This window comes from Micropterus dolomieu, linkage group LG11, assembly GCF_021292245.1.
Source record: "Micropterus dolomieu isolate WLL.071019.BEF.003 ecotype Adirondacks linkage group LG11, ASM2129224v1, whole genome shotgun sequence".
Lineage (NCBI taxonomy): Eukaryota > Metazoa > Chordata > Actinopteri > Centrarchiformes > Centrarchidae > Micropterus > Micropterus dolomieu.
The window spans coordinates 13393696-13411646 of NC_060160.1; the positions used below are offsets into that span (position 1 = coordinate 13393696).

General features: G+C 41.0%; 2 protein-coding genes and 1 long non-coding RNA gene across 4 annotated transcripts in view; 2 read left to right on the top strand and 1 right to left on the bottom strand.

Annotated features, from left to right (window-relative positions):
• Positions 1-927: 927 nt before the first annotated feature.
• Positions 928-2973, top strand: id3 (inhibitor of DNA binding 3). Its single transcript, XM_046062666.1, has 3 exons — positions 928-1346; positions 1740-1813; positions 2202-2973. The coding sequence occupies exons 1-2, from the start codon at positions 1047-1049 to the stop codon at positions 1791-1793; spliced, it is 354 nt and encodes a 117-aa protein (XP_045918622.1). The 5' UTR covers positions 928-1046; the 3' UTR covers positions 1794-1813; positions 2202-2973.
• Positions 2974-7080: 4107 nt separating this feature from the next.
• Positions 7081-17951, top strand: part of e2f2 (E2F transcription factor 2) — a 14421-nt gene continuing 3550 nt past the window's right edge. For both annotated transcript variants that reach the window (XM_046063625.1, XM_046063626.1), the window contains exons 1-6: positions 7081-7828; positions 13550-13649; positions 14329-14548; positions 15128-15289; positions 16298-16412; positions 16621-16816. In XM_046063625.1, the coding sequence (XP_045919581.1) occupies positions 7571-7828; positions 13550-13649; positions 14329-14548; positions 15128-15289; positions 16298-16412; positions 16621-16816 (1051 nt within the window). In that variant the 5' untranslated portion in view covers positions 7081-7570. The remainder of the gene's footprint in view (positions 7829-13549; positions 13650-14328; positions 14549-15127; positions 15290-16297; positions 16413-16620; positions 16817-17951) is intronic.
• LOC123979612 lies at positions 13417-15874 on the bottom strand. The gene is made up of 3 exons (XR_006827264.1): positions 15815-15874; positions 14246-14546; positions 13417-13661 (listed from the first exon to the last, which is right to left on the bottom strand). It is a non-coding gene; the product is annotated as an uncharacterized LOC123979612 (long non-coding RNA).

Sequence of the window (17951 nt, forward strand, 5' to 3'; positions counted from 1 at the left end):
ACGGGACGTGCTTTGATGTAAACTAAAATGGAACAACATTTGGAATTGTTAAAATATAATTTTCATAAAACTGTTTCACCCAAAGGAGGTTAGAGTTTACCAGTAGCTAAGTGACTTGACAGCCTTAACAGAAGTACACCCTTGATATTCTTTGCGAGTTGTAACTATTGTTAGTTATAGGCAAAATGCAATAGGGCTATATGAGAACATAAATAATCAGTCAGTAGTCCATATCTAATGATCGATCATCAGAATAATTTGTATAGCAATTAACTAGAAAATAGCTTTACCTTTACCTGACCTTTTACCTATATAAATTGATATCCTATTGTCAACATTTTGTTTTTGTATGTGAATTATTATTATTATAAAATAATAATAAATAAGCTGTTTAGATATCTACTTATCTATAAAGTATAATAATATATATCTATATAGTTTTGAGACAGTCAGACATGCAGCCAAATAAAATTGCGCATCTGTATGCTAGTATATCTATTTGAGAAGACATTTATTCTTGACATTGTCTGGAATTCTAGAAGTTTATAATAGTAAAAGTGATAAATTGCAGTAAAATCTATAATTAAAACAGCCATCCCTCCTTGCAATTAGCCTACTCCTAGGATTTAAGTATTCTTCTTTTTACTGGGGATTCTTCCACACTTGTAGCGTGTCCTACTTTGAGAACTTTCCCTCTTTCAAATGAATACCGCCACCTGAAAGAGGTAACTAATTGATTGACAATCCCCTTTAGGCATCCCGGTCTAATTTCCTCATTCTTTCCAAACCTTCCACAAGGTGATATCAGCCAATGAGGACGGGCTTGCTCATTTACACCGGCCAATCAGAGCACGGTGCGAGAAAGGGGGCGTCAGCAGGCGTGCAGTGTATAAAGACCTAACTGTAAGACGCTGTCAGAGCACTGTAGCTTTTCAGGATAGTAGTAGGGAGACCGCAAGAGAAGGAAAACCATCACGAACTTATTCACGAATACCAAGCCGAGTCTTGCAGCTGTTATTGTTTCACCTCTGTTTTTTTCCCCCGCCATGAAAGCCATCAGTCCCGTCCGCTCGGTGAGGAGCTGCTACAAGGCCGTGTGCTGTATTTCGGAGCAGAGTCTCGCCATCACCCGGAATAAACACTCGTGTCTGGAGGAGCCTGTGGGCGCCCTGTGCGACATGAACGACTGCTACTCAAAGCTGAAGGAGCTGGTCCCGAGCATCCCGCAGAACGAGTCGGTCAGCCAGGTGGAGATCCTGCAACACGTTATTGACTACATCTTCGACCTGCAGATCGCGCTGGAGGCGGAGGACACAGCCGCGCCGGAGATGGTTTTGTCAATAAAGGTGAGGGGGGGGTGCGGGGCTGCAGGGTGGACTGATGTTTGTCCTTCAACATCAGCAGACGCTGACATTCATTAACAACGACTCCTCTGTAGCTCTTTGCACTACAGACCTCCACATTGATCTGGAACGTAATTTAATTGTTCTGTGCTTGTTAAGTTTCTTCCACTTGAGATTCCCCTCAGTCATGCTTTGCAACACAATATGCATCAGCCTTGCACGCATGGCGTTGATATTGTGTTTGAAACTATTGTGATGCAGTAGCAGATGTTGTTCTCTGATATGTGATGTTGTGGTAAATATGTTCCACCCCCGCACACACAGTTGTTCTTGATTATATGCAATTAAAATAAGAGTGTCAGCGTCTAACACTGCTTCTTTTTGCTCTCCATTCAGACTGCGGATCTTACTTGCAATTTCTCCAAAGAAGAAGGGCGGTTGTGCCACTAGGATGAGGATGAAATATTATGGTACGTATATGTATCATTTAATGATCAGTCTTCATATATTCCTGTATAAATAAAATCACAAGATAAATGGGCTTGGGAACATCATATCTTCGGGCCACTCGCTTAGACTTACAACAGTGTCTTGTTTTGACTTTCAAACTGAAATAACTTCAAAATAAAACTTTAAATACCAGCGAGAATAGTGTTGGCATTGATGTGCTGCGAGATGAAGATCTCCACGGTTCCCAATTAGACAGACCAGTGAATGTGTAGCGGATTCATTGCTATCTGCCTGGGGTTAATGAAAGTTGCATGCTAGGCGCCAGTCTGTCTGCTCTCCTCTGCAGGGAGGGAGGGAGGGTGAGAGGGAGAGATCTGACTTCACTTTTCTTCCTTTCTCTCCATGCAGGTGCAGGGAAACACATGTCTCCACTTCACTCCGGGCAAGAGGACAAGAGGGGCAGAAAGGGTGGGATAGGTATTTGGGAGAGAAGGAGAAGGAGGAGGAGGGAGGTGGAGAGTTTAAAGAAAGAAAAGACAAGAAAAAAGTGGACTGTTTCCTAGATGAGCAGGGATCAACAGTAGTGCATGAGAAAGAAAAACAGACTCATTCTTTGGCTCCTGGACAGACAAATCAACACACCAAAGCAGAAGCCAGGATTGGAAACTGAAAGCGACCGGCTATATATGCCCTCCCCCAGAAACCTGGGATCCCCTAGAAATAGAAATATTGGTACATTGTTCTTTTATTTTCTTTGCATGTATGTGTGTGTTGCATTCCAAGCAAACCTTTTTTGGGTTGAACTCCACAACCTGAACCCTTTCCACACAAAGTCTTACATCATCTCACTTAATTATCCCAGTATCCCACCCAACCCCCCCTCAATCTGATTTCTAATGATCTGGAGACTTTTAACAGCTCCATACAAATGTGTACATATCTGCTGTGGGTATGTAAGGTGTGAGTCAATTTGGATGTTGGTAATTTTTCTGAATGGGAGTTTGGGGTTTTTGTAGGTATAATCAGAACTCTATACTAGAGTTAATTGTGAATGTTTGTAGGGATTGTGTTATTTCTACAGACAATGTGCCGTGAGTTTCATAAACTCTTTATTACGAAGTTCGCTTTGTATGTAAGTATGTATGTCCTTATGTAATGAAATAAAAAAATATGTGAAACAGTTTGGCCTTGTGTGTTATGAACTAATGAATGAGTTCGAACTATCGTGTTATTCGGAAGAAAAGTTTGACGCTGACGTGACGGCTTTGGATGACAATGAAATGCTGATACAACAGGATGTATTCAGATGAATCTTGAGGTCGAGTGGTTGGAAATCAAACAAAGGGAGTTTCCTGTGAGTGCTTCTAATTTTCCAAAGAATGACTTACCAGCAGTTTAAAGCAGTTGAACTTTCTAAATGGTGAAGAAGAGAGGATGTTATGTGATCATAAACCAACCATTCTGATCATTCATAAATCTTAAAAGCTCCATTACCAAATTTATGGTAATCATTCATGACACCAGATCAGCATGTACCTGAATGATGTTAGAAGCTGAAGAGCATCACCTGTAATGCAGCATTCATGCATCATCATAATTAGGCCTACAGAAAGAATAGAACTGTCTAGTGATAAATGGCAGTTTTGAAAATTAATGTTACTGTACTTACTGCTCTCAAAAGCTGACCAAACAACTCCACCTTCTGGAATTTCAGGCAGTAAATGTTGGAACATATACCATCTCATGTGGATCTGGATAATCAGAATAATAATCAGTTTTTTGATTATCTTGGTATTTACATTCTTACCAATCTTAACTTAAAAAGAGACAACAAACCAAACATCAGAGCCTCCAATATACTGAAGAGCTGATCTAGTTTTAACATTCAGCATACTGTCAATAATGAAGTTGCAGCTCCATCTAGTGGTAAAAACGGGTTATTGGCACAAAGAATAAAGATTTCAAGCTGGTGGAACACCTCAGGACATACAGTACTGTAGAGATAGGCCTGAACATAATTTCATATCGCTTTGCACTAAATACCTTGTGGAACTTTCTTTTCTCTGATGAACAATTAAGACCAGTCACATAGTGTCAATAACCCTGTAACACTAAAACATCCACTGTACCTACAGATAATAAATTATTTATTTCATATTTTAAATACTGCTTTTCACATCATCAAATATAAAACCAAGCACACTGTATATTTGCATATAGTCATGTATACATGCACTGTACATACAGTAGGCCTATCATCCACTTCATGTACAGTTGCATCTCAAAAAATTGGATTGATCAGTTAAACTTTCATATGTTCTAGATTCATTACACAGAGAGTGAAATACATCAAACCTTTTCTTCATGAATATGGCTTATCGCTCATGGAAATTATAAACTCCAGCATCTCAAAATGTTTCAGAATTTTAGCATTAAGAATTTATAACACAGAAATGGTTACCTGAGCCTTTAATCTCTCAGCTTGGTTCTGGTGGTCACAATGAACTTTTCCACGATATTCAAATGAGATATATTAACCTATTACATTAATCATTGCATTTTCATTACTATATGTATTTACAGAAACAGTTTGACTTTTATGTCGACATGTATGTTGTTTTTCATTGTTGGTTTTTACATTTTCGTGTACATTATAGTTAAATGTTTATGTTTACCTGTTTTTTTATATTTCCCTATATGTTGCTTTTCTGTTTTATGTAAAGCACTTTAAATTGCCTTTCTGAAATGTGCTATACAATTAAACTTGCCTTGCCTTGCCTGTCTTTGTTCGGCTTTGTTGTCCTTGTTTTTAGTTGCATATCTATCTAGCTAATGTTCTTGTTCTTGTGTTATGTACTTGGCCAATAAAGCTGACTCTGATTTATTTATTGTTGAGACTGGTAAATAAGTGTTGAATTGCACTGTAACACCAGGGGTGTTGTTAAATACGGTGTGCTGGTTTCCATTATAGTATTCAAATGAGGGGACAATTTATAACACCTTAATGTATATTACAATTACAAACAATGGGCAAAAATTGTCATAGAGTAGAATCAACACCTGTCTTTGTCTCAGAAATAAACATTATGACTTATTTTATATATTGATGATATAGTATGTACTGCATTCCTCTTCATTAGAATATGTAGATCATTTGATAGCCTGAAAATAACAGCACCATTTGTGTGTGTGCGTGTTTGTGGGGGGGAGGGGGAGGGGGGGTGTTGGACGAGAATGCAACAAATTGTGTTTTCCTGTCATCCCTGGAATGTAAGCACTTGTCAAAAAGAACTTCTGCAGGTCAAGTGCTGCTTTGACATAGAAATGAAACCGTCTGGCCCTTAGTAAGACATCGTTATTGGTTTGATAGAAGACAGTGATCACTAAGCATAAAGTTAAGAACAAAGCAACTCAGGCCTAAATGTAATCCAAAGAATTCATCTGTGACACAAACAACATACAACAAACTCTGAATCAGTGCAGCAGTGTCATGAACAAGTTTTGGCATGTGTCAAACAAAAGCCCACCACTGCTTTGTCTTGCCCTGTAGCAAGCCGCCAGCGTGAGCTATTTCACACTGTATGGCTTTAAACACACATGACATATTTACTTTGCACCATTTAAATTCCATGTGAACTTGATGGAGGATTTCTTTTTCAGTTTAGAAACGAGTATTCAATGGCAAGTAATGACAAATAAATAATATTGATCTCATGGCTTCACTGATTTACAGTGGCATATCAGTAAGGTCAATTTTATGTGTATAACCCAGTGTATCATTGTGCTTTTCAAGCTCATATCAGCCCAAGCTCTCTAAAGAAGACAAGGAACAAAAGCATTAAAGGTATAAAAATGTTTTACCTCAACATTTTATTATTAATTTACTATCCAGTCCCCATTAACCTACAAAACGGGATCACAATCTGAACAAAATATGGATCTGGACACCCATGACTCGGGACTATGCAACATCTACTGCATTTTGTAATTCGGAATGAAACAGGAAGAAACAGAGGGTGGAGATGATTTAACTTGCACAATACGATGACTGAAATCTGATAGTATGTCTTGTCTCTGTTTAATGTTGTAATATCATGTGATATTATTTGTCATACAATAGACGATTAAGAATTATTTTAGCTAATCCAGGGGTAATAAGCGGGCAACTGTATCAGCTTTCCCCCTCACCCTTTGCCCTTTATATTATATATAAAGTCATGAGGTAGCCTACTATCTTGAGTGAATAAAGCATCTTATTTTGGTATTCAGAACATATTTAGATTTGATGACTTATTTTAAATCTATTTCAAATCGAGGTATGACAATTGATTTGCTTTGGTTGGGAGTCTTCTTTGCCTTGGCCAATAGGGGTCAAGTCATATGGCTGGGGTCTGGTAACTGTATATGGGGGAGGGGTTGTTTTCTTTCAATATCTCCTCTGAGCCAATAAGCAAGAGTAGTACAGAGAGAATCCAATTATCATCTACAAACTATACACAGTAGCACCTTAGGCCACATTACACTTTCATCAAGTGGAATATTCTTACTTTCTTATTATAGAAATTATCCAGGAAAATAATTTTTATCCTTAATATATAGTACGTTTAATTGATATGCCTGTATAAACATTGTCAAAGTTAGTTAAAACCCTTCCTCGCTATTTTAAAAAAATATAGAAAAGTTTAATAGCCTATTCAAATATCTCTAACAAATATAAATAATTTTGTGGATGCGCCATTACATCAACAGGAAATTCTATGTGTTTTGTACATAATATTCCTGTAATTATCCTGAAAAAAAACTAGAATCTTGACTAGCATTTAGAATAAAGTTCTATTAATTTAAACAACATGAGTTTTGTATTTATGGACAGGCAAGGAAGTAGAAGCTTAGTGTAATGTGTGATGCAAGATATTGGTAAAATTGGTGCTTATCATGGCCTGTAATAACCACAAAAGTGTGGTAACAACAAAGTTACAATACACTCATTATACGTCTGATTTTATAGACTGACCTCATTCAAATTCAAGTAGCCATTGTCTTCAAGTTGCCTGGTAATAAAAGAACATGATGTCCCACAATTACGCTACTGCCTCTTTAAGACGGGCAGCCCCACTGGCATACAACTGTTTTATGCAAATATGACACGCCGAACGTGCCATGAGCCAATCAGAGGCGAGTTCCAACCGCGGGAGATCTAAATTTCGCGGGACGAAGTTTGGCGGTAAAAAAAAAAAAACTGTTCTTCCTAAACTCTTGTCCTTGTGTGGAGAGGGGTGCTCTGAGGTGGACGGACAGGAGACACAGACCGGGTCGGATTCCGCATCAGAGGGAGTCACAATAAGTTGTAAATCTCAAGGTGGAACCCGATCTCAATGAGACCTGGAAGCCTTCTGCTGTTGGACTTTAAAATACAGGATGTTTCAAATTGCTTATTTATTTAGACAGCATGTTTTTAAATAACTTGTAAGGCAAGTTTCTTCTGCACTACCGGACAAAGGATAAGGAAAGCTACCAGTCTACTGTATTATCTGACGAATAATACTAGAAAATACGACTTAACCGCCTGTTTAACTCATGCATTTTATATTTAATTGGCTGATCTCAGCTGTGTGAGTTGCTCCTGGCTATTTTGTTATTATATTCACAGGAAATATATTTGTATATTTCTAGCAGCAGCAACTTGCTAACAACAGGGAACGATTTAGCAGAGCATTGAGTACTTCTCCCTTCGCTTGACCAATCCGGTTAAATTTAGTTTAACGTTACTCAGGAAAATGATGCGGATGCCTAAAGGCGTCTCTCCGGCAGTGGGGCAGCCTTGTTCTCAGCAGAAGATGAAGGTTTTGTCCACCGGAGGAGTGAAGACCGAGTTCTTCAGCACCGGACTGTCCAGCCCGCTAATGAGCACGGTACCGGCCGGCTATTTCACCCAGATCTGCAACACCGCAGCCGAACAAAGAGCCAACAGCCTTTATTCAACCCCCCACGGACCGGAGGCTAAACCCATCAGATCATCATCCGGGCGACTGCCGGTAAAGACACTGCAGTACACAACAAATACACACTTTCAAATGAACTTACAAATTACTAAGTGTCTATAGTACACTGAGTTGTGCGTCTGCATGTGGGCGGAATGATTCTGGATTTCCATTGGTATGCATGTTTAGCAGGGTTTGGGGCACATTCAAATATGTTTTGACGTGATAAGCCACAGAGGAGCCACTGTGACTGCTGCTGGATGTGTGTGTGTGAGAATGGTGTGTTCCCATAGCCTGCCATGTTAACTTTTGTGTGACACATTTTCTCGCAGTCCAGCTGTAGCCAGACAAGACCAGAAGCTGTGTGTTTTGGTGGTGGTGGTGGTGGGGGGGGGGTGATGATGATAGTGTTTGGAGAGTGTTTGGGGCCCCTCTCATGTGAAAAGGACGAATGAATGGCCCTCACAGTGGGAGATAGCCGGGGTGGCTTTTACACAATCAAACAATGCCAGGCATGACTAGGCTGGTGGAGGATACTAATGTAAACACAGCACTTTATTCTCATTTTGTATCTGTTCTATAAACCATTTGGTGATTAGTAACACTTGTATTTGGACAGATTTTTTTGATTACACCCATAGGACAGCTGCTCCAACTGCACCTGTCATTATAGGACCTGCGTAACCTGTTCATGTCACTGTAGGATCAAGGCGGAGATCAGGGGTCATAACTGAACAACTGGTGTATGCTCAGATGAAAAGAACTCTTAGAGACACAAGTTTAAGTAAGAATGATCCAATGAGGGCTGTATACCTGCCATGTGTAAACAGCATGCTTCTTTTTCCTAGAGGCTTATATGAAAAGCTTTATGATCTGAGAGGATTTGCCCAAACTCCGCAACGTGGTAGCGCTCTACACCTGCTGCTTGCTTGATATATGTGGTCTCTTCATTCGAGGCAGCCAGCCTCGCAGTCGTTTAGATTTAGGGACTTGCAGTAAGGCTAAATGGGTTAGGGGTTAGTGTGTGCAGGGTTTCCAAATATCATGTTAACCCCCTGCCCTTGGAGCCTGTATTCACTTATAGGCCCTTCAAGCGGATTAGTTGGACATAAGTAAAGTGAGAAATAGGCTGCCACCTGGCTTATCATATGCCAAGGTGAATTTAATTACAATTCAAGTCTCTATATATTCTTGAGTTTGTACATATTATATGTTCACATGAATTCCTCCTTTAATCCAGCATTAAGGCCAGTTCATATGACAGATACTTTGCCTCTAATGGGCCCAAGCTAATAAAGAGGGATGTGGGCTGTCGGAGTTTATTATACATATATATGTATAACTGCTATGCTATCATCAAAGGATGGTGACGAGTTACTGATAAAGAGCCAGTATGCTGAATGTGTTTTCACACTGATAATGGTGTCCAGTGCATAGTCTAAATAAAAGTATTTGGATCTGTTGTGATAACATTAACTTTAGATTTTTTTTTCTCGCCTTGAATAAAAAGCCGATGTTCTCAGCTGTTGGACACTGTCACAGGTTCTACATGTGTAATTCACCCCAAAAATTAGATCTTGATTGATGTGGAAGGGTGATGCACTTTTGAAACTGCAGAGCAAGTTTGAACTGCAGAGCAGGTTTCAAAAGTCCCAAAGTCCTATGATTATGAAACTTCCTCACCAGATTTCAGTAAATTAAGTAAACTTTCAGTTCTACGGGGGGGAAAGCACCATAAAGCTTTAAGGTCTTACAAATTATGCTATGTGTAAGGTGATGGGCTGAAGCTCGTCATAATAGTAATAATAGATAGTAATCCCTTTTAATTCCCTTTTCTAAAAATGACAACACAGTGGGCTGTAAGGATCCTAAAGCATTTTTTTCTTCCTTCTTTCCTTCCTTCCTTCCTTCCTTCCTTCGTCTGCCTCAAAATCTTCTTGGAGGTGATGTTCTCACTCCCACTTTTTCGTTTTATCATCCATGCATTTTGTTACTTGAATGCTGGGAGCGTTTGTCTACTCCAAATTCCTCAAATCTAGGCTGGGACTCTAGACGCACAGAGCAGTGTCCAAAAGAAGGTGTTAGCCACAGAGCATCACTGCTGCAGCTGGTTTAGACTAAATTCTCATGTTTCGTGCAACCTGTCAAAGCATAAGTAGGCTGTGTTAGTCTGGGTGATGTCTGCAGTAACAGTTGGGCATGGCATATCAATAGATGCAATTTTTTTTTTTGTGAGTGAGTGCCTGACTGACTCAGGACATGTTGCCTTGCCATTTTATGTGTTGTCATGACTGAGGACAGCTCAGTACAAAAGAATTACTTCAAGTCATTACTAAACTTCAAGAAAGCAGTGTCTTCTTCGTGTGCTTGCTGACACAGCAGCTTCATTGCATGTTTAGTCACGGTTCCTTTAGAGGAAGTGTTGCTTCTTTGTGTACAGCTGACTTCCTTCAACTTAAACAACATAATAACCGCTATGTTGTTGTTGTTTTTTTTACTGGGTAACAGGGTGCTTGGCTCACCATGCAAATCTGAGTCCTTTTAAGTACAAACAAACTAAATGCATCTATACAACAGTCGTGCATAATCCCACGCTTCAAAGCTCACGGTGCGTTTGAAAATAGAAAAAAGTTGTGTAGGCTGTTGATGATGTTGTGTCACCCCTGTTTTTCCGCTTGATAGTGATGTAAATATGTAACAGGATTCAGACCTCCCTCCAAAGTCCAGGGAAGCCCTTTCTCTCTGGTGATGGCTACTTCCAATCACTTGCGGCACAAGATGCATCTGCATAATGTCGACCAGAAACAATGTCCCACTTATTCTTGGTTAATGTCACACGTGTGTGTTCCCAGATTGTCATGTAATGCGACTGCATCAGCATAGATACCGGCTTTGTGAATCTTTCTGCCCATTTGTAGGGAAACAAACCTCTTCTACAAGCTTTTGTGTATAACTTCCCACTTAAATTACTTTCAGAGATTCCCCCCTGAGCCGGTCTGGTGAGGCCCCATTCAGGCTGATGACACTCTGGTGTGACATTGGTCACATTGCCAACTATATGCAACTAAAGTCTCTCTCTACTTGTCTATCCCTCTCATTCACCTTGTTTTACTCCAACCTCAGGCTGGCGCTGGCCCTGAAGCATAGCACCCTCAATAGGGAGATTTTGCATTTCAAAGCAGGCCCCCCCACCACCAACCCAAATTGGCTGATCCACCCTTCTCCTTTACCTCTTCGGGGACACGTTGAAAAGCTCATCAGCAATGGAAGGCATTGTTTCTCTTTTGACTACCCAAGGGTGTGGTAGTAAGGTGGTTGTGTACATAGGAGAGAGATATTTATTTTGCAGGCATACTGTAACTTGCCCTTGGCTTGGATGGAATCTGAGTAACAGCCTGACAGAGGTTTGTTGGTTTGAAGAGAGGCCAGACTGCAGAAGACCTGCACGTGACTGTGACTTTGTGTGAAACGCCGCTGTGGGGCAGTAAATCAGGGAATCAGCCAAAGAATTTACAGCAAACAGAAGAAGCCACATGCGGGTGGAACTGGGGCATGCAAGGCAGGTTGAGGTTATAGCAAACGCGAGTGGAGTGAGTGTTGGTGATAAAGAGCGAATAGGAGTGTATTTGGCTCATGACTTTCCCATTTCATCTAACAGCATTTGGCCTAAACAGTGGCTTGCTGCACAGAAACTACATGGGACCTGATTTTAAATCGAGCAACATGTGCTACTATAATGCCCAGCTTTCTGCCAAAGACTGATCCAAATCATCTGATTTAGTCTCTCAGGATCTTTTCTGTGTCCTGATATATGTCTCAAGCAACATGCCTGTGTGCTGGCCAATAAATCATTACCATGTTTTTATGATTGCTGTTTCCTCTCAGTGGTCTGTAAAGCGAGTAAAAGAAAGACATCAGCCGGACTTTCCAACAGCTGAATTGGTGTTTGCGTAATATGGTTGACTCACCAGATAAGTCCCTCATGCAAAAAAGGGAGCACCCAAGCCCCCACCCTAACCTTTACAGCTGCAGGGTGAAACCGTTGGTTCCCCTCTTACAACATGTCACTGTGCCTGTGGCTGGGACTTAAACCTACAAGTGTGAAAAATGTAGACCTGGTGCAGCTTGATCTGCACATTTAGATCATGGATGTTTTGAACCTTAAGAGACAGCTGTTTTCCCCCCATACAGTACTTATGCAGGGACTGAAAGAATTAGACAATCGTGTAAAACCAGACAGATCTTCTTTCTGTTTAAACTACAGCTGTCACTGCTTGTAGACACTCCACCTAAAATCATCTTATTCCTCTCTCTCCTGGTGCTTGACAGCTACTGTTAGGACTCAGATCCAATCTAAACACAGCTTTTAATCACACAAGAGATGTTTTTTCAGTGCCGCTCACTGTCACTGCCCTGAACTCTGTATTTCTGTGTCCTACTGAACTTTCTGTATGGCTGCTTGTATGCTGTTGGGATTAAAAGTTGCCCCGCAAACAGCACCCACACTTGCTGTGCAGCTCCAGATGTCGCCAGTCAACAGGTGGACATGTCAGGGAGCACACTGGGACAATGGCAGCCTTCATGATCCCCACACTCACACAGGCACATCCACACATGGTTTATTCAATTCACCACTTTTCCCATCTCTCTAAACCTATTAGCTAAAACACTGCGGTGCCAAAAAGGGATTATTCTTGCCAGGTTCTTATGAGGAAACAGAGAAAAATGTGGGTTTGTAAGACAACACAGAGATGAAAGAATAGGAGAGGACACAATTAGGTGACTGAGGTGAGGTCCTAACCAGATTCTACAAATTATCCAGCAGCCTCGGTAACGTATAGCAAAATTCCACACCTCGTTAGCCCAGTCAGTTTTGTGTGGATTCACTGCGTGATGAGGGGAATGATTACAGATTGACTGCAAACTTTCTCGTCTGTTGTGAACATTTGTTGGAGTTAACCATTAACTGGCAGGAATCCTGCATGTTAGGGTGTCGCCAGTTTGTGCAACTTGTCACTTTTCAGACAGTTGGTCATTTCTCAATCCTGAGAGGGAAACTGGGTTCATGTGATTTTCCTATTTGTTATGTTGCTGTGTAGGTCAATGAAAAAAAACAATGGTCACATAAAGTTATTTAGTTTGTATTATGGTCCAAAGCTTGTGTTTGCGCGTTTGATTAAAGCTGCAGGTATTAGTCTACGACGAATTACAGTTATAGTCAAGTAATCATCTGTGTGTGTGTGTGTGTGTATGTGGCAAGCCTGTGTGTTAAACTGTAGAAGAAAGGTGACGTAGGAAAGCTAGAAAGGGAGAGGAGAGGTCATTGAGTCATTCCAAGGATTTCCTTGCATTTTGCAGCCAGTGGGTTGCAATCCCCCCCCCCCTTCCCTATCCACACACACACACACACACACACACACACACGTGATCAGCCCCCCTTGAAGTGCTTGGGAAAGTGTGAGGGGGGTGCTTTGTTCTTGCACTTGAGGGCTGTTGGCACATTTACAACACTTTCCAACAACCCTCTGTTTTGCACATTTGGCAGCACTGATGTCACAGTTTCATGGATGGACTGCCCAACACACTTCATTCTCATGATTTAACTTTTAATGTTAGTCAGTGGGATTTGCAGAGCAGGAAGGTTGCATGATTGTTTCCAGCAGCGAGCAGTCTCGGAAATAGTTAGGTCAGAGTGAGCGCTGCAACTATATGAAACACCTTCTTTGCTCTTATATTTTTCTTTTTTTCCTAATGCACATAAACTTTTCTCTCTAGGCTAAAAGGAAGCTGGATCTAGAGGACCCTCTTTACTTGCCAGAGTTCCGCACTCCAAAAGGCAAAGGCAGCATCGCAGCCAGAATACCAAGTCCAAGGAGTGAGTACACCACTGTGGATAAGAGGAGAGATAGATGTGAGAGAGGTGTGGTAATGTAGTGGGTTTTGTGGGTAGATCCTAGAGATGCCAACATTACTAGAATTGGTGTCTGTGCTGATAACATCTCTGTAGCTCTTCTAGTCAGATTTTTTTTAACAGTACAAAAAAGAAGAAGTAATTCAAAGAGAGACCCTTACTTCATGGGGAGCAGGAGGCACACTTAAAACACTGAAACAGGGAAATAAAAAGAAAGTAGAATATAGAATAATAATAAGGAATATTCCAATTTAATTATAAGAACAGCTATAGATCAGCTTTGACTTTGTCAATTTCAAACCACTGGGGTAATAGAGAGCTTTCACTGTGAGGTGACATCTGTTCTGTAAAGATTGCTTGCAATCAGTGAACAAGAAATCAAATCAGAATGCAACGCGAGTCACATTCACAGAGGAATTATGCTAAGGTTTCTTTTCATGACAACAGCCTGAATGACTAATTTAAGCAGTACATGCATCCGTTCTCTGCATCATCAGCAGATCCACTGAATGAAGTCCTGAAATTTCTTCTGAAATATGTTGACCTATTTTCATGCTTACCTTTGCGGTTAAATATTTACAAATCTTTGTCAAATCGGTGCTGTTCTCCTCTCATGTGCCTTTGTCTGGATCTTTGCTCTCAGCTCCAAAGTCTCCAGGTGAGCGGACACGGTACGACACGTCCCTGGGCCTGCTGACCAAGAAATTTGTGGGTCTGATCGCTGAGTCTCCTGATGGAGTTCTTGACCTGAACTGGGCCACTGAGGTTCTAGAGGTCCAGAAGAGACGCATCTATGACATCACTAACGTCTTGGAGGGAGTCCAGCTCATCCGAAAAAAGTCCAAGAACAACATCCAGTGGCTGTGAGTACCGATGCAGAGGAAGACATGTTATATGAGGAGTGACAATAGTCTTATACAATGATATTAGTCTGATACAGTGTATCATGTGACCCTTATTAATAAGTCACAATTCAGCCCTGAGTACACATCTCTCTCACACACTTAAAAACAGTTTATTTGCTTCTGTCAAACAGCTCTGACAGGTTTTAACATCCAAGCCTGTTGGATGTTGACCATAGAGTGGATGTTGTGCAGTTTGTTTGGCACACTGTGCTGATAGATTGCATCATATTCAAAGGTGTTTCTAATAATGTGTCCATTAGATACACAGAGCAGAAGCAATATTAGTACTACTGCACCTTCCAGTAAAAAGCAATCCAGTTATATTTATTGAAAAGCAGTTGTTTTGGCCTGCATCACAACTCAATGTGATTATTCCTGCTTACACTTAGTTTATGTGCCCCCTAGCGGCTGTAAATGGCCATTGCAACATATCTAGACGACGTTGAACAACCTCGCTGTAGAGTGATTACTATCTGTTACACTGTGTGTCTGTGTGTTATTATAACCGCTACAGCAATTTCTGATGTCTCGTTGTAGGGTTGGAGATGTATTTGAGGGCGGTGCAGGTGGAGGAGAGAAGGCTTGTGCCCTGAGGAAAGAGCTTGGAGACCTGGAGATAGTAGAGAGATCTCTGGACGAATTGGTCCGCTCCAGCACTGCACAACTCAAACAACTCACCGAAAATGAAGATAATCAGAGATATCCTTTACATGCAGCTCCGTGTATGTGTGTGTCAGCGTGTTTGTCCTGTTTCCTGTTTCAGTTTGGTTTTCACCTGTCTGTGTCTGAGTCCACACAGGCATAGGTATTTTTATAACCGGAGTTTTTCCTCCTTTGTTGAAAAAATAATTCTCTGTCTACATGAAAACATGAAAACACAAAAACACGCTATCAAGCGCTGTCAAGAGCATGCCAAACCACAGGCAGCAATATGACCCTAACCGTAAAGCCATGTTGGCCAATCAGAGCCTAATAAAATTGGAAACAAAACAGGCAGTGACACACAATCTGACATCAAATACAGCAGATAACGGCGCGCATTCAGACATCACAAGGCAAAAACTCCGGTTGTACTGTCAACACGACAACACTGCAAGCGTCATTTCTTAAAATTCTCGCCCTGGCAGGAGTTTTAAAAAATGTTCGGTTTCAGTGACCTGATACTGCGTCTATGTGTGGACGAACGGCCAAACCGCGAAGAAAAAGTAAAAGTTTTGAAAATACCTGTGTTTGTGTTGACAGGGCCTTAATCTCATGCTTTGTTTCCTGTTGTCTTGATTAGTCCCTAATGTGTTCCACCTGCTTGTGACCCTCCCTGTTCGTTTGTGTGGCTGTATTTATAGTTCTGTTTAGTCCTTGCCATGTCATTATCACATGACGAGTGTTACTAATTGTCTCTGTATTTTTGATACTTTCCTCGATAATGTGGAAATTTGTTCCGTTTTAGATTTTTGTTTTTCCACGTAATGGACTCTGCCTCTCACCAACCCATGTAAGCTTAACTCTCTTTTGTTTAATTAAATGTTTGCAAACTGTACCAGTGACTCTCAGTGTCTTGCAATAGGGCCCACATCTCAGCTTTCCTCTTTTTCTCAAATCTTGTGTATCTACAGTGCGTCTTTCTCTGCTGGTCTTCTGTGCGTCATTACACATGCAAATATTCACTTAATTTCTGCTGCAGTTCTTACCCTTGACCCCATGTTGTACGTTGGGCTATGTGACATATCAGGACATCCGCTCCAACGGCAGTCTCCGAGACCAGACAGTCATTGCTGTCAAAGCCCCAGCTGACACCAAACTGGAGGTGCCAGACACAGCAGGGGTGAGAGCACATCGTTGCTTGCATCTTGCAATGTGTTTCCTTGTGACCTCTTTCAATTTCTAGGTCACTGCATAGTAGTACAACTCTACACACAAAACAAATGTAATTGCTGGTAAAGCTCTCCAAAAGACACATGCAATGAAACTATCAGCTAGGACTGTATGTATATTAAAAAAAATCTGTCGTTTTCTGTATCCTCTCCTTACAGCAAGGGTCATTACAGATCTATTTAAAGAGCAAGAATGGCCCCATTGAAGTCTACTTGTGTCCGGAAGAGGGTCTCGAAGATGCCAGCCCAGTTAAAAGCGTCACCCCTAAAAAGGAGTTCCCACAACCCCTGGGTCCTCCAACTGCAACCCAGGTGGCGCCACTAAGCTACAGCATCAAAGAGGAGCCTGTTGAATGTAAGCTGGGCTTTCTGTAGGGTCTTGTACAGTAAGATTCTGACTTTATTTTTCCACTGGCAGCTAAGCGGTTGATGAGTAACAATAAGTTATGTGTGAGGCCCTGACTCCACCAATGCACAGGTTTCAGGGAGCTACTTTGCTATTTGAGGTATTTCCTTTGTAAGCATACACTGTAAAAACTAAAGGGATATACACATCATTCATTATATATGTAGCCGGAACTAGTAGGCAAGTAGCCTAGCTTAGCATGAAGACGAATGGAAGCGGCCTACTATAGCTTGCCTGACTCTGTCCAATGTGAGAAAATACACCTTCCCGCACCTCTAAAGCTCACTGAGTAACGTGTTATGTCATCTTTTAATCTATACACACAAAGGTGGGAAAAACTGTTCCGTAACTATTTCTTGGAACGACAGTTTATCTCATGGTAACACAAGACTGACGAATATTACAGCACAAAACTCCCTGTAAAATCACAAATAATAGTTTAACAGGTCTTGGGAGTACTACTAAATACAGTGCCTTGCGAAAGTTTTCGGCCCCCTTGAACTTTTCGACCTTTTGCCACATTGTAGGCTTCAAACATAAAGATATAAAACTAATTTTTTGTGAAGAACCAACAACAAGTGGGAAACAATCATGAAGTGGAACGAAATTTATTGGATATTTCAAACTTTTTTAATAAATAAAAAAACTGAAAAATTGGGCGTGCAAAATTATTCAGCCCCTTTACTTTCAGTGCAGCAAACTCTCCAGAAGTTCAGTGAGGATCTCGGAATGATCCAATGTTGACCTAAATGACTAATGATCATAAATAGAATCCACCTGTGTGAAATCAAGTCTCCGTATAAATGCACCTGCTCTGTGATAGTCTCAGAGGTCCGTTTAAAGCGCAGAGAGCGTCATGAAGAACAAGGAACACACCAGGCAGGTCCGAGATACTGTTGTGGAGAAGTTTAAAGCCGGATTTGGATACAAAAAGATTTCCCAAGCTTTAAACATCCCAAGGAGCACTGTGCAAGCGATAATATTGAAATGGAAGGAGTATCAGACCACTGCAAATCTACGAAGACCCGGCCGTCCCTCTAAACTTTCAGCTCATACAAGGAGAAGACTGATCAGAGATGCAGCC

What these genes read in the sequence shown, in the direction of transcription:
- id3 (XM_046062666.1), top strand. Translation starts at nt 1,047, where the DNA reads ATGAAAGCCATCAGTCCCGTCCGCTCGGTGAGGAGCTGCTACAAGGCC. An exon ending in AGATGGTTTTGTCAATAAAG is followed by an intron (nt 1,347 to 1,739) that starts GTGAGGGGGGGG and finishes CTCTCCATTCAG; the next exon opens with ACTGCGGATCTTACTTGCAA.